Consider the following 15,156-nt stretch of genomic DNA (forward strand, 5'->3'; position numbering starts at 1 on the left):
GCATATATTTCATTCCTTATGTTAGGTTGGTCGATTGACAGGTCGGTTTCGCTGGATCGATTCAACCAATCGCTCTCGGCAATTTTGAATCGAACGCACAATACAGTATTTGTACATGTGCTCCACACACACGAGAAAAGACTAATTTCACGTACAATTCCGCTGAAAACCACGTACCAAAGGAGAAACGGATGATTTCCATGTACCTCGGCTGAATTGCATGTGTTCGCTGTTAGATCGAAGTTCAGAGTAAATGTTACCATTGTAAAGTGCAACGAAATGTATTATAAAGCATGCTTAGCAGTTTCTTCCACTGCTACTGTCCCGCAACCGCGACGTCAAATACGCGGCGTTGACGGCCTTCGCCAAGTCTTCGATAGCTAGGTGTTCAACAACGCAATTGTCGAATGTCACTCGCCAGAAAACACTCCATTTACGTTTGCCCACGATGACGTAGTTGGATTACTGCATCTCGCCGTCGACTGTTTCTTGACATTCTTTCGAGCACTTCCAGTTGATTGCCTGTCCCGGTTTCTCCGTCAGGATCCGCACGAGGCGTGCCACTGCGAAATAATGCTCATCGTCTCTGTCAAGTGCACGGCGCATTTTCCGCGGACTTCCGGGTGGCTTGCGAGCCGGGAGTCTTTTCAGCAGCTTTGCAAGGTCTAGGCCGTCTCGTAGAGCTAAAGTGACCAAGACATGACTGCATATCCATCCTGACGTGTAGTGAGCTTTACAGTCGCACGAGTATTTACTGCGAATTGTCAATATCTACAACCAAACGAGGTTAGTAAAACAAAATAAAATAAAAAAACGTTTAGAGCTCACCTCTTCGACTGCCCAGTTTGGGGAATTCCAGTTGTGCTGATACTCGAGCGCCTGCTTGATCTCCACCTTGTGTAGTGACAAGTAGTCCAACGAGAAATCGGACGTGTATACTTCTTTTAGTCTTCATAAGTACAGAAATGAGTGTAAGGAATTCATCACAGTACATTGATTCATAAATACTGGTGAATGGTCACCTCCGGTCAGAGTGCAATGATCACATGCAACTTAACGTTTCCTGCCAGCCTCTTGTCTTAAGGCATCCTCCACGTGCTTTTACGCCGACAACAGCAAGCGATCATTGACCTCACGGCCGACGGTGCAGACTCTCGGTCGGGAGCGAGTAGTGGTGAGTTCATGGTAGGAGGAGCTGGTGCCATCGGATGCGTTTAAACTGGAATTTGCTGGTTGACGTCGACACGATCGAAGTTCGCAAGGAGACCAGATACGGCAGGCAGCATGGACTGTAGGTAGGCGGTAGGTATAGGTAGGGGAACTTCGTTAGGAGAGCTCTATGGAGCGGCAACCCTCGCATTTCTTAGTTGCAATATGGATAGGACTGGTTTAGATGAAGCAACTCATATTACGCGTAGTGTTCTGCGGCACAGGGTCGACACTACCCAACAACGGGAAAGGTTTGAATCCTTTCGTTCTGCGGTCAAGGGGCTCGGCGTGGCGTGCAACACAAGAACCCCCCAACTCTGAAGCCTGCGAAGACTTGGACCCTATATTCGAAGATACGCTACTCCAACAACCGGGAATAATTTGTTCGGCGCGACCGCTATCCAGACGCGCCGAGTTTGTGCGAGATCGAATCCGCGTGATTTCTGCGAGGCCGCTACTCCACACGAGCCTTGACGAACTTAGTGTGTCATAGAGTGGCTGGGGGCGTAGTTAGCGACCACGAGAGGGTGAGGGGTCTATCAATGACCTCTTGGCCGTGGAGTGGTGGCACTGGAGTGAACTCGATGCTTGCGCCAGCACTGGGAGGGTCCACGCTCCCCTTGTACATACATTCGGGTTTATCGAAGGCATGAGGACGGGCCCACAGAATAGTTCGGGTTGCCGGCTGCCTAACAATCTCCTCTCCCTAAGCCGGTCTCTGTTGGGCTGGCGCTAGCTGGTCCCCCGAGGGTAACCTATTAGACGCAACGGTTCTAGCTCCTACGTATATACTAACCTTTCTTCCGAGTGGGACTCTGTACAATTGTGCAGCGTAGTAGAAAGGAGCGACGATTAAAGCAAACATCGTATGATACAAGCGCAATCACTTTAGAGTTGCATGTAGCCCGTAAATAAGTTTTGCAAACCATAATTAGACGCTAAAATTCTACTAACCACAACTAATCATTATTTATGGACCGCGTAACTGTTATTTGTGGAATATGGTACATCGTTTTCAGCCGGCACACATAGAATTCCTCCGTTCGGTGATTATACATTCGATTCGTCCGAATCATACGTGAAAAATAATCCACACCCCACATGTGCCGCGCTCTCTTTGCAGCCTACTCATTGGCATCCTCCACTTCTTCTTGTATAATAAGCTTACAGTATATGTAAACTAGTAGTGGAGCATCTCAGTCGCGTTGCTCCGTTGAGTTGCTTAGGGGGCCGACGCCGTGCTGTGGAATCTCTACTGCAGGCCGACGTCCCCGCTCTCCCAATGGATCTGATGAAGCTGTTGATTAATTGGGTCTAAGCCATCATGTGCAGATCAGTGCAGCGTCGATCCGACATCACATCTTCGATTAGGAACACTATCCTATTATCATAGAACTGCATGAAGAACTCGTCATGGCTTGTAGGAAGTGCATTGTGAGCTTTACATACTGGGGGTTGCACCCCCAGACCCCCGCAATAGAAAGCTAACTCCGAGTTGGGGCAATGGGTCCGTTCGCTGGAATGCTCGTCGCTGGGCCCGCCTACGCAAATACCGCGCGGGTTTGCTGCGGCTACGCTCCTCGCAACCGCTCACTACCGCTGATCGCACTCGAGCATATCTTGCTGGTAGGCAAGTACTTGAAGAGTGCGTCTGTCCAATCTTATTTTCTTAAATAAACTATAGGAGACTGAGTCTGACGCTCCCGTATATAAGCTTGCTGACCCTGTTCCCACCGCTCTAAATCAGGGTATGAACGTATGCATCTTCACAGCCGATAAACTGTACTTAGTAGCATTTTAGCTAAAGCTGCACCCGTCGTCCTGTTGCTGAGCCAAATTTCTCTGTTTGGAAAGTGCCCTCTAAAACGTGTACCTCTTATTTAATGACATATGGTCACTAAAATCTAAAATCCGCATCTTTATGCAGTGAAATCTCAAATCCTATTCATGTCACAATTCTTGAAATGTCAGTAAACACAGGGTTTTTTGGTCAAAAATGGTCCTCGGCGACTCAATCAGAATATCAGCCCTAACCCGTTTCTTCTAAACTGTTAAGTAAATGCGGGTATGGACCCTTGAAAAAGCTAAGTAAAAGTGAGTGCATGTAAGGGGGGACATCGTCCCCAACAAACCGTATGCCAACTAATTATAGTGCTGTCTTCTTGCTTCCGCATGAGTAGCTCGTAAAAGTTAGCGGGACACGTACTTCGAGGCATGGCGATCCTGGGCTTTTGCCATAGTATAGCCCTTTGAATTTAGACTTCACTGCTTCTCGTCAGTATTGCCAAGGATCTATCAGTGTACTGACCGATACCTTGAATTAGGCTATCTATGAATAAGTTAATCCAAACGACTGTTCAGTACATTGTTTCGTACATTAGTGGAGACTTTTTACTGATATCTCATGCTTTTTACGGCTGGCCCCACTGTCGTTTGCCTCCGTTGCCACATTTAACAGGATTTCAGCCACCCCCTCCACGATCCGTGTGCACGTCAACTCTTACCTTAAACTTCAACGATTAACATCGCTTGTTTGTTGATACAAACGGGGCGATCTCCGGTTCGATATTAGATCTCCGCGAATGCTGGGATAACAGGATTTTGGTATAAACCCTTTCTATTGTAAAAACCGGCTGAATTAGCCGGTTAAACATCGCTCATAGCGGATTTGAAGACTAATAAATCGGGGATGTCTCAATTATAATCGGAGTATACATCGCTAATCGGTCTCGTAATTATGTGCAGCCTAGCAATTTCGATCAACATGCATGTACCCTCGGCCCGAGACTCGCCAAGTACAGCGACAACACCGCGCTTAACCCCTTGAACGCGAACGCGTGGACCGTACATGATACCAGCAAACGCTTAACGTGGACCGGTCCACGTTAAGCATTTTTGACCTTTACCTTCTGTTGATGTAACCTCTTTAACCGATGGTACAGTGGACCCTAAAAGCTGATAGCCAGTTACTCAGTCCCTCTTAAAGCTGTTATTGTGGTATTTAGTATGTTATACAGTCCCCCATAGTAATATGCTCCGCACCAGCCATCTCCTGCTCTCTGCGAGGAGCTCTCTCAACTAATAAACTTTACTTCGCCTTTTGGCAGCTCCACCTCACCTACTTCTTCTTCTTCTTTACGTCCCTACGATCCTACCCTTACCTTCATACCTTCGGCCAGTTCGGATCAGTCTAACCATAATTCATCGGTCATCAATACCACGTACAATATCCTTCAAGCTCGCCCTAGATTCACGATTAAGATACTGTAACCTATCCTATTTTACACGCTGCTTCACCTACCAGACGAAGGAGTCCTGCGGCTGGGAGAACGACACGGGGTGATACCGCACTGGCCGCCGCATGACGTGGAATGGCATGCGAATCTGCAGCGTGCCGTCCTCGAAGATCTGCTGCGTGGCCTCCTCCATGTTGAGCATGTGCCGCGGGAACTGCTCGGCAATCTCAAAGCGGCCGAAGGTCGGGGCTCCGCTGAGGCGCGACATCACGATGTCCTTCTGCGTGGGCAGTCGGAAGCCGCTCACTCGGAGCACGTCGCTGTGCTCGTTCCACTGCACGCGCACGTTGCGCGGGTCGATGTTCTTGAGGCGCGCGAGGAGGTAGATGCCGTCCTGTCGGCGCTGCAGCTGGTAGTACGGCCGCCACACCGGTAGCGAGTTGACGTCGATGTCCATTGTCTGTGGGGTAAGACCCATAGTTGGCGGCAGAAGACGCGGGGCCTTCTTCTGTGGAGGAGCGAGTTGTTTATCGTCTTCAGCTTCAGCTTCGTCGTCGGCCTCTTCGTCTTCCACGACCTCGGTCTCGGGCTCCATGGGCTCGTCCTCTTTGGCGTCTTCAGCCTCCTCCATCTCTTCGCCATCTTCTCTCTGCTCTTCTTCCTCTGCCTCTGACGCACTTTCGTCCTCCTCGTCTTCACTCTGTCCGAACAGCGCCTTCACGTGCATGTCGTCGGACTCGGAGCTGCTGTCGCTGGGAGTTGACGGCGCCTGCGTCTGCTCCGCAAACGTTGCGAGCAGGTCCTCTCCTAACTGCTTGAGCTTGGCGCTGCGCTCCTTGAAGGCGTCGGCCTGGGGCAACAGCTGCTGCACGAGCAGCACCAGCGCCTTGCGCGCGCTCTTGACGTCGGCGTCGCCGTGGCTCAGCACGTCGTCCAGCTCCAGCAGGCAGCGCGTCAGCAGCTCCGCCTGCTCCTTCACGCGGTAGTCGAAGGCGCCGAGCTCCAGACGCGTCTTCTTGACGACGGCCGCGGCGTCCTGTGGCTTGAGCGCCTGCAGCCGCCACTTGGCGCCGCACACGAGCGCGGCCACGTGCCGGAACTGGGCCGGGAGTCTCGAGCTGAGCTTGCTCTGCACGTCCTGCACCTTGAGCTCGATGGCGCGCAGCCGGTTCTTCTCGTGGGTTGTCTGGGCCTCCATCGCTGTCTGTCTGCGGTGGTGTGGAGGGCTCGGTAATGCGTTACTGGTAGTTGTTGCTTTGACTTGGTTGTCACGGGGCAAATTGAATTGTGAGAGACGTTGAAGTGGTCGCGGTCGCGGAAAAACCTGCGACGTGTGACGAGGACAATCTGGAACGCTCCAGATGCTGGGTCTAGATGCAGGTTGCATTTCGGCCAATGAAAACTTCGTTAAAGCTATTCGCGTTGTTATTGGTCAAAACGATTTGCATGTTGGTTGATCCAACATGGCGCTAAACTTGAAAGTTTCAAGTTGAACGCAAGTTGAAACTGCTTTTGGTTCTTAAATATATTAGTGCGGGCCGGCGCGACACGAGACCATAGGCATCGCTACGAGCCCCACTCTTTATCATGATGCAATGGCGTCTCAGTAACCACCGACTTCGCAGCAAGTGCGAGGAGCAAAGCAACGAATGTCCGCACGTGCCTTGGCCCACGGCCCTTGGGTCCCACTCTCGAGAGAAGGGTGAAACGGGTTGTCTTCGCCTCGAGCTATTTGATATCGGGCTCTTCTTCAACGCCACGAAGGCACTAGGGTCCCACTGCAACACCTTGGAGACGTTGGATTCGCTCTCTATGAGATTCTACACCTTGACAACTGTAAATCTGGACTACGCTCAAGCGTTTTGGTCGCCCATGATTTTCTGCAGCACGCCCATCTTCTCATAACACTGTCAGATTTGCATATCCCAACAGTATGATGCCGTTGTTAGTCATGAAGAGGGTCTTGAGCTTCGGTGAAGACGGACTTCAGGTTGCCCCTTCATCCTCTTCGTCCGTCACGGTGGCGTTACTGAGGGAAATTTGAGATGACTAACAAGGTGAGCTTCTCCGAGTAAGGAGTCCGGCCAGCAGCAATAACACGAGCGGTTGAATTACCAAGGGCTTGGGAGAAGTTTGCCGAATGGTGGAATGAAGTTTGTAGAGTATTCTCATGCTCAATACCCCGATCAACATCAGCAATTCGTACGTGGACACTCTTTTCTTTCTAATCGGTTAGTTTCGGCTTCGTGCACGCACAAGAATGCGGAGATTGAGACAGATATCACCGCACAGCTCGTAAACACCGCAGTGAGGAAGCTTCCCAGGCTTTCAGAATCTTGCATGGGAATTCCATTGGCTAGCTCAAATAGGCAGCACACGAAGTCGACCACCGATGCCAAGTTGCCAAAGTCCCATGACCAGTGTTCGTCCCCTCATTTGGCTCAGATTCCGTCGTTGAACCCCACCCAAAGCGCGGATGGCGTTGAAGAAAGTAGAAAATCGACGTGAAGCACGCAATCGCAATGTATTCCGAGCACATGTGCGCGTGGCTCTCAGCAGCATGAAAGTGAAGCAAAATTTCCCGAGAATCCAGAATTTGAATGCTTTTGTCTCGGTCTTGACCAGATGAGCTGGGAAGAATATTGCTGACTTGATCATTCTTCAGATTGTTCATAGCGCGCTTAAGATGCCAGAGTTTTGCCGCTCGCAGTGCTGGCTCAAGCATCCCAATCTGCAAGAACCCTAGAATGGACGAACCGGACCCGCTGCGCAGCATAACTGAGCGCACCTGCGTATTGATCAGTACTGTGGGGACCGCGGTAAGGACGTAGATCTTCTTTAAGCGAGTGCTGCCTTGCTGCAACGCCACTCTCTTCGTGATCGACAGGATGACGGTCTTCAAGACAACACTCGCAACGCTGAACAATAGCAACGCAGTGTTGGTCCGCAAAAGATCTAGAGCTGAGCACACGTGGACGAGAGCTGCTGCAATCATTGCAATAACCGTGAAATTCGTCGCCCGACCAACCGCTTGGGCGTAGCGTGTCCAATAGGGGGCGTCGTTCACATGTCCTACTAAACTTCCCTCCAATGTTTCTCGCTGGAAAATACTGCGCAAAGCCTCGTCAACACCAGCACGGTACAGCGAGTTCCAAACACAAGTTAGGTAAGAGTGCGGCTTGAACTCAGAGGCGAAAGCTTGGTCCGACCAAATAATCGAATACGCCGTGCCCAGTGCAAGCGTGTGCGCGAGGAGATAAAGCCACCAAGTCCGCTGCAAGTACCTGAAGATGAGTCGCCTAAAAGTCCATCTAGACCCGTCTACATGTCTCGAATCTCGCAGGGACAAAGCGTAGGGCGCCAGAATCGATACGCAATGAGAACCAGTTGATACCATGGCCGTCATGCAAATGAAATCCGCTGCGGACTGACTGGCGGGGGATTTCCCCGTGAAGATGTTGCCCAAAGTGAAGCTGTAAGTAGTGAAAAGCCACGCGGGAGGACCACTCGTCAGCGCCGGCCGCATCATCTTCAGCACTAGCCCCGCTGCCTCACAACATAGCCGACGAATTCCAGTCCATCCACGATGAAGAGATGAAGTTACCGCGGTAGTGGGCACTACTTTCGAGCGCGCCATTACCTGGTCTTCCGTAGGGCGAGCTCCTGCCTCCGCGATGGTAGAATTCTACTTAACTCTCGACGTATCTCGTTCTGATCCTACAAATTTAGAGGCACAGTACTCGAAAAAGACATCCATGAGCTTAATGTTTCGGTCCTGCAACTTACTGCAGAAACTAAGAGCTCATCGACTTTTGACTGGTGTGCGATGTAGTCGAGGACGTCAGTCGCGTCTTCGGGGACTTCGACGCCGTGGCACTGGAAGGGGATATCTGGGCTCTCCTGGTTCACGCGCACTAGCTGCACTCCGTCCTGAAGCGCGAACTGCTCGTCCGGAATACGCAGCACTCCGGGGGTGTTGAACCCGATACCGACCTCCAGAATCACGAGTTTCTTGCCATAGTCCTGCACTTGCTCCATGACTCGATCCAGCCATTGCTCGTACCTGGCTCGGTCTTCTGCCACGCCGCTGTCTATAAAAGTGTCGTCTTCCCGCAGGAATGCCGACGTGCGGCCGCCGCACTTCGGACACTTGGGGAGATCCGCGGGGTCTTCGATGCGATACGTTGCCGGGTTGAAGCTCTTGAGTCCCTTGTCCATGAACGGCTTGATGTCCCACACGCTCTCCTGCGAGCACGGCTTGGCGCACAGGATGCGCCCGAAGTCGCCCTGCATCACGAAGACGGACTTCCGGTCGAAGCCTTCCTGCTGGAAGAGGCCGTCCACGTTGGTGGTTTGGACAAACGAGGAGCCTTCCTCGCGACGTTCGAACTGGTCGACGATGTCCTGGATGGTGCGGTAGCGCATCCAGTCGAACCAGATCATACTGGCGTTCTTGAAGTAAAACCCCCACATTAGCGCTTCGTCCCAGTCCCGGAACGCGATGAAGTTGTAGAGCGTACGAAAACCCGGTATAGCCCTACGCACCGTCGGGTGGAACATCTTCATGACCGCTTCCGACCGAAAGTCGAGTCCTGCTGAGGCTGACAGACCCGCTCCGGCGGACACCAACAGGTAGTCCGCGTCTTGAATGACTACGCGCGCTCCACCGACGCAGCCACGGGAGCTGAAGGCAGCGCGGTTGGAGTAGGGCACTTTTTCTCAATGTAGGCCTTGTACTCGTCGTAGTCGAGCTTCAGGAAGGTGTTGAAAATCACCTTCCACCCCTTAGTTTGCTCTCGGTGGGCTACCAGCCACTCCATTACGCTGTCCACTGCCAAGGACACGGCCAGTTCGTTCGGGAATGCGATCAACCCGGTCGAAATACACGGGAATGCAATCGACACGCGCTCTCTGGGCTCCTTATCGAGCGTCATTAGCAGCAAGTCCAGCGACCGCGTGTAGCACGACTGAAGCTGCTCGCGCTCAGTCGCAGTCGGCATTGAACCGCGATGCAACTGAGGCCCCACCGTGTGCACAACGTAGTCCGCCGGTAGGGCGAACCCCGGCGTGATCTGCGCGTAGCCCACAGGCTCTTCGTGCGCTTGACGCGACGTGATGTCGCGGCACCCCGCTCGCAGACGCGGGCCTGGATCACGTTGTCGATGCACTTGTGCGACGGCCGGAAGCAGCCCAGCAGCTCCGCGTTGGCCGCGTTGACGATGGCCGTGGCCTTGAGCGTCGTGATGTCACCCTTCCACAGCGAAATCTAACGGGAACCCAACAGGAACCACAAGGAGAACAACTTGTAGGCAGCGATAGCGGCGGGCGCGGGCTACAGGCTCCGACGCCTTGGTCTGCATTTGCGTGTTGGCTTAGCAGATTCTTCAGTGACCGAGGTAAAACCGCGTTTCGCTGAATCCAAAGTCTCCAACTGTAGCACCCCCTTCCCAGCTTTAGGTTGAAGTCAACAGAATTCTCTTACTCTCTTCTTGCCATCAACTTGGTGCTGCAGTTGCTGCTTTCTACATATCATCACAGTGCATACATAGATCAACCATACCAAATACGATCTCCAGCTACACACACTTTAACTTTCCTATGCACTTCGCAAAATGCACTTGTATCGGATATGGTCTTCTTTGTCTTCCAGTCGCTGAGCCCTTACAGCCAAATCCTCATGCCACTTGTGTGACGATCTCTCATCAACTCTTCCTCTTCAATTTCGCTCGGGCTCTCTTCTTAATGCGAACTGGGATTCCTCGACGGCCCTTCGACTTCTGGCTAGCCTTGGACACGTCGGCTCCATTGGGGCTGTGCAGCACAGCGGGATGAGCACAGGCTGTGCTCATCCCGAACAATTTGCATCTCACTCTGACGTGGTGCATCTTTTTCGCGGCTGCCACCCGCGTTCACCCTTGCGGTGCGTACTCCCATCTTCTCTCTATGCCGCTGAAACGCTTCCAGAGGAAGAGGTTTGGTCATCATGTCTGCTACATTCGCCTTGGATGACACGGGTTTAATTACCTCTCCCCGCGTTTTCACGTATTCGCGAATCTTGAGGTCACTAATATTGAGCTGCTTGGTTCTGCGATGCTTTCCTGCATGCTTCATCAACTCTCGAGCACTGGTCGAGTCACAGTAGAGAGTTGTTGCCTCCCTCTTCAAGCCCAGCTCATCCACTAGCTGTTCGAGCCACACGGCTTCATGCATCCCCGTGTTCGCTGCAATCAGCTCTGCCTCGCAGGTACTCTCCGCTAGAGTCTCCTGCTTCCAGCATCTTGCCGATATCAACTGTCCATTACCGAACACTGCAAATCCACTAACCGACTTCATATCTCCGCCCTCAGACGCAAAATTCGCATCCGTGTAGACCTCAATCTGTAGCTTTTCATATTGGCGTGCCTCTGTGCAGTCAGACTGCAATCCCATATCCTGGCTCCCGATCAAGTACCGCAGCACTCGTTTCGCAGCCCGCCAATGCGCAACACCATACGTGTTGAGGAACTTACTGAGAATTCGCACAGCAGTACCCAATTCAGGGCGTGATCCACTCACTAGATACTGTAGGCACCCAACTAGACTTCGGTACGGCAACTTCAAGCACCGCTCGTGCTCGTCAGCACTGGCCGCTGCCAGTTTCACCCCATCAACTGTCATCGGAATGCGGACTGGATACGCGGACTCCATGTTAAACTTTTCCATGATGTCCTGGATGTACTTCGTTTGTCTGAACGAAACGTGCGTCTCGGGATCATAGTGTATCTGCAATCCCAGCAAATAGTTTACTTCCCCAAGACTCTTCATCTTGAAGCGATTCGTCAGCTCCTTGTCGACGAAGTCCACATCCTCTTCCTTACCTACCAGCAGAATATCATCCACATAGATAGGTAGAAGCACCAGTCTGCCCTCAATCCGGATCCAATACAAGCCTTCATCCTTGTAACTCTGACGAAAGCCAAACTCAATCAGCACTTGGTGCAACGTGTTATTCCAGTTACGAGGTTATTGCCGTAAGCCGTAGATGCTCTTCTTCAGAAGGCACACAAATCCTTCATACCCCCGCTTCACAAAGCCCTGTGGCGGCTCCATGTAGATGACCCGCTCCGTGGGTGCATTCAGGAAGGCGGTCACAAAATCGAACTGTTTCACTACCGACTCGGTCACCCCAGCCCATAGGAAGACGACCCTTAACGTCTCAAACCTCACAACAGGGGCAAAAGTTTCGTCAAAGTCTATCCCCCAAATCTCGAAGCAACCCAGTACAACTAGACGGGCCTTGAACCGCAACATCCTCATGTCATTCTCCTTTAGTGTCAATAGCCACTTGCACTTAAGGACGTGCGCGTCCTTCGGCCTCGGCACAAGTATCCACTTTCCATTTTCAATCTGAGCCAACAGCTCCTCCTTCGTGGCTTCAAGCCATTCCTCTTGGTGCGCAGAGCCATCATCTCACTCCAGATTTTCGCCACTTGGATCTTCATTGTTGCTGTTGCCGATGCCGAGGAGCTCAATACTGAAGCTACAAAGTCCTTAAGACGCGTCGATCGCTTGCGAACACGCCCGGATCTTCGCGGGTTCTTCACTTCAACGGGTAGGTGGCGTTTTCTCGCCGGCAGCGGAGGCTTGTCTTCTTGACTCTCTTCTGACTCTGATGCCTGTGCAGGTTCCGATTCCTTCTGCTCTTGGTCATCAGAGTTCACCGCTGCAGTCGCTTGCTCCTCACCTTGGAGCTCCGAGCTGTGAGCATCACTTGACTCGTCCACATCTACCACGGGCAAATGAACGAGCGGAAGCTGCGAACTGTCCACACTTGGACGTCTCCTCAAACGGTATACTTCGTTGAGCAACTTCTTCACGTACCACCTATCCACCGTAGTCTCTTCGTAAAACTTAACATTTTCATGGCGATGTTCACTTATCACACCTGTCGTCATGTCCAGTAGCCGATATCCTTTCGTCTGAGTCGCATATCCGACCATCAGTGCTGGCGCTCCTTTCATCGACAACTTGCTCTTACGATACGAACTTCATAGCATAACACCCAAAGGGTCGTAGATGGCGCACACTTGGCTTCGATCCAAATATCTTCTCATGCGGTGTCACCTTGTCTACATTGTCCTTGGTACTTGTCCTATTGATCGTCTCAATCACGTAGCACGCTGCTTCTCCCCACAGCATACCAGGTAGTACACTGCTAAACAGTTCAGCTCGGACTTTGTCCATCAGTACTCCGTGTGCTTTTTCTATCAAACACACTTCTTCAGGCGTATGAGGGTGGGTGAAGATCTGGATCGATTCACCCGCACATTGCTCCGCCATTGCCTCGTTCAGGAACTCCGGGCCACGATCCGAATGAAACGTCCTCACCAACTTCTGGTGTTTCGCGCTCACCATATCTCGGAAGCACTTCAACTTGGCCACTGTTTCCTCCCTCGCTCTCTGACCATACCACCACTGATAGCGCGAGCCCTCGTCAATCAAATGCAGGTACATTGTGTATCCCTCCATAGTCGGGTCTTGAATAAAGCTCACGTCCATCAAAACTTTCTCAAATGGCACCTTTGTGCGAGTTGGATAGGTGTGGCGAAAAGACATTCTTCTCATCTTCGCCATATCACAGTTGTAGCACTGAGCTTTCTTCTTGCGCTCCGCCTGCGACAACTCCAGGCCATTCACCAGCTCTTTCGTAGCCATGTCTTTAATCACTTGCCAATTGGCATGAGCAAGACGATGATGCCCCGAACGTAGTCTCCTAGTAGGTTGCCCGGAGTTCTGCAGGACAGCTAATGCAGGATGGGAGCGTGACACCTCGACCATTGTCTGATAGAGACCGCCTACCATGTCAAACTGCCAGGTACAGTGCTTCACTCGGTTCGGCAAAGTGGTCACCTCCTGGTCTTCACTCATCTGCGCGCTATAACCATATTCCTTATACAATGTCCGTTGCGACAATAGGTTGGTTGCACCTTCAACATACAGCGCCTCCACCGTTATCCAGACCTTCTTCTTGGTCAGCGCATCGACGATCGCAAACTTCACCAAACCTTTCATCTGCGCCTTCTTGCGTGTGTTCTCAAACCACTTCATCACGGTATCACACTCTGCAGTCAAAGACACAAATCCTTCGTGACATCCGCATATGTTTACTCCAGATGCGTTATCCAACACAAACGGAATGAAGAAGCTGCTACCAGCATTCTTCGTCACCTCAGGATTTGCAAAACATGGCAGGGTCTTTTCCTCCTCCACCACTTCAATCATCGTCACAGGTTTGGTCTTCTTTCCGCTGGGCTTACTTGGGTTGTAATACCCAGGGAGATCTTCACAAGTGTCATCATTCTTCTGCTGCTTGCGACTTTTACCTTGCGATTTGCCTTGGCTCTGCTTGCCGCCTTGCTGCTGGTCCTTCTTCGGAGCACGACATTCGAACGCATAGTGTCCAAATTTGCCACAATTGTAGCAGTCAACATCACGACGTCGCTTTTGTGGACCTCGGCCACCTCCACGACCTCGGTTCCGCTTCTTCACAAACGAGACGTCCTTATCACCTGGTTGCGCACCTCCAAGCTGCACTCCACCAGTCCCAGCATGATCATTTCCTCGTTTCCGAGCCTTCGCCTCCGTCACAGCCTTGGCCTGGTTCAGTCGTTCCTCGCGGCTTGTGAGTTTAATCTTCACTTGAGGCAGCGAGTAATCATCCAGGTTTTCAAAGGTTTCAACCATACTTTCATATTTTTCACCCAGACCAGTTAAAAGTGCAGTGATCATCTCTTTATCCGACACCTCCTCATTCATCAGCGTCAGCTCCTGCCGGATTGCCTCAACTCGATGGATATAATCACGGATGGACTCACTGTCCGGATCAAATTCCACGTTCAGAAGCTCTCGGCGCTTGAACAACGCGACCGCAAAAGACTTCTTCTCGAAGTCATCAACGAGAACAGACCATTTGTCTTGAGGATTCTTCAGATGGGCGAGTCGGACTCGGGTTCCGTCGTCTAACGTGTTTGTCAGGATGTCGTTTAGCATGAGCACCTTCCGGCGATACTCTTTGCGTTTTTTCTTCGTAGCGTCCGTGCCGTCCCTATCAGGCTTAGTCTCCTTGCCGATCAGGATTTTCCAGCTCTTCCTAACACGCAGCGCCGCCTCGAGTCCTTCCTTGTAAGCAAGAAAGTTCTTGCCGTCGAACTTGAGTGAGCGGATGGTATCAACTTTCTGACCCTCCATGCTCGCTCTTTGGGCTCATAACCTAACAGGAACCCAACAGGAACCACAAGGAGAACAACTTGTAGGCAGCGATAGCGGCGGGCGCGGGCTACAGGCTCCGACGCCTTGGTCTGCATTTGCGTGTTGGCTTAGCAGATTCTTCAGTGACCGAGGTAAAACCGCGTTTCGCTGAATCCAAAGTCTCCAACTGTAGCATCCCCTTCCCAGCTTTAGCTTGAAGTCAACAGAATTCTCTTAAAATCTGGTCGAACCCGCGCGCGTCGGGCGCGTTGAAGGCAGCGATTGTTGGCAGGTCGTGGGCGTCGACGACCGTCTTGCGATTCTTGAGCTCGAGCGCGAGCAGTTGGTCCATTTGAGAGTAAAGTTCCTCCTCTTCCTCCTCGTCGACGCAGTCGTCCGGTGGAGGACGCACCACCAGCAGGTTGTGCACGATTTCTCGGATCTCGGAGCTGGTGGAGTGGCGGAGATGGCGAAGCGAGTGACC

At 51.9% G+C, this 15,156-nt stretch overlaps 2 protein-coding genes across 2 annotated transcripts; both read right to left on the reverse strand.

Annotated features, from left to right (window-relative positions):
• Positions 1-4,506: 4,506 nt before the first annotated feature.
• On the reverse strand, positions 4,507-5,715 carry PHYSODRAFT_288977 (hypothetical protein; the record flags this gene model as incomplete). The annotated part of the gene is made up of 1 exon (XM_009539188.1): positions 4,507-5,715. Exon 1 carries the CDS (start codon positions 5,641-5,643, stop codon positions 4,507-4,509), a length of 1,137 nt encoding a protein of 378 aa, XP_009537483.1. The 5' UTR covers positions 5,644-5,715.
• A 2,366-nt stretch (positions 5,716-8,081) lies between these two features.
• On the reverse strand, positions 8,082-14,788 carry PHYSODRAFT_252048 (hypothetical protein; the record flags this gene model as incomplete). Its single annotated transcript, XM_009539189.1, has 5 exons — positions 8,082-8,162; positions 8,232-9,129; positions 9,159-9,546; positions 9,573-9,711; positions 14,765-14,788. 5 exons carry the CDS (start codon positions 14,786-14,788, stop codon positions 8,082-8,084), a joined length of 1,530 nt encoding a protein of 509 aa, XP_009537484.1.
• Positions 14,789-15,156: the final 368 nt, after the last annotated feature.

Source organism: Phytophthora sojae (assembly GCF_000149755.1).
Source record: "Phytophthora sojae unplaced genomic scaffold PHYSOscaffold_13, whole genome shotgun sequence".
NCBI classification, from domain to species: Eukaryota; Oomycota; class Peronosporomycetes; order Peronosporales; family Peronosporaceae; genus Phytophthora; species Phytophthora sojae.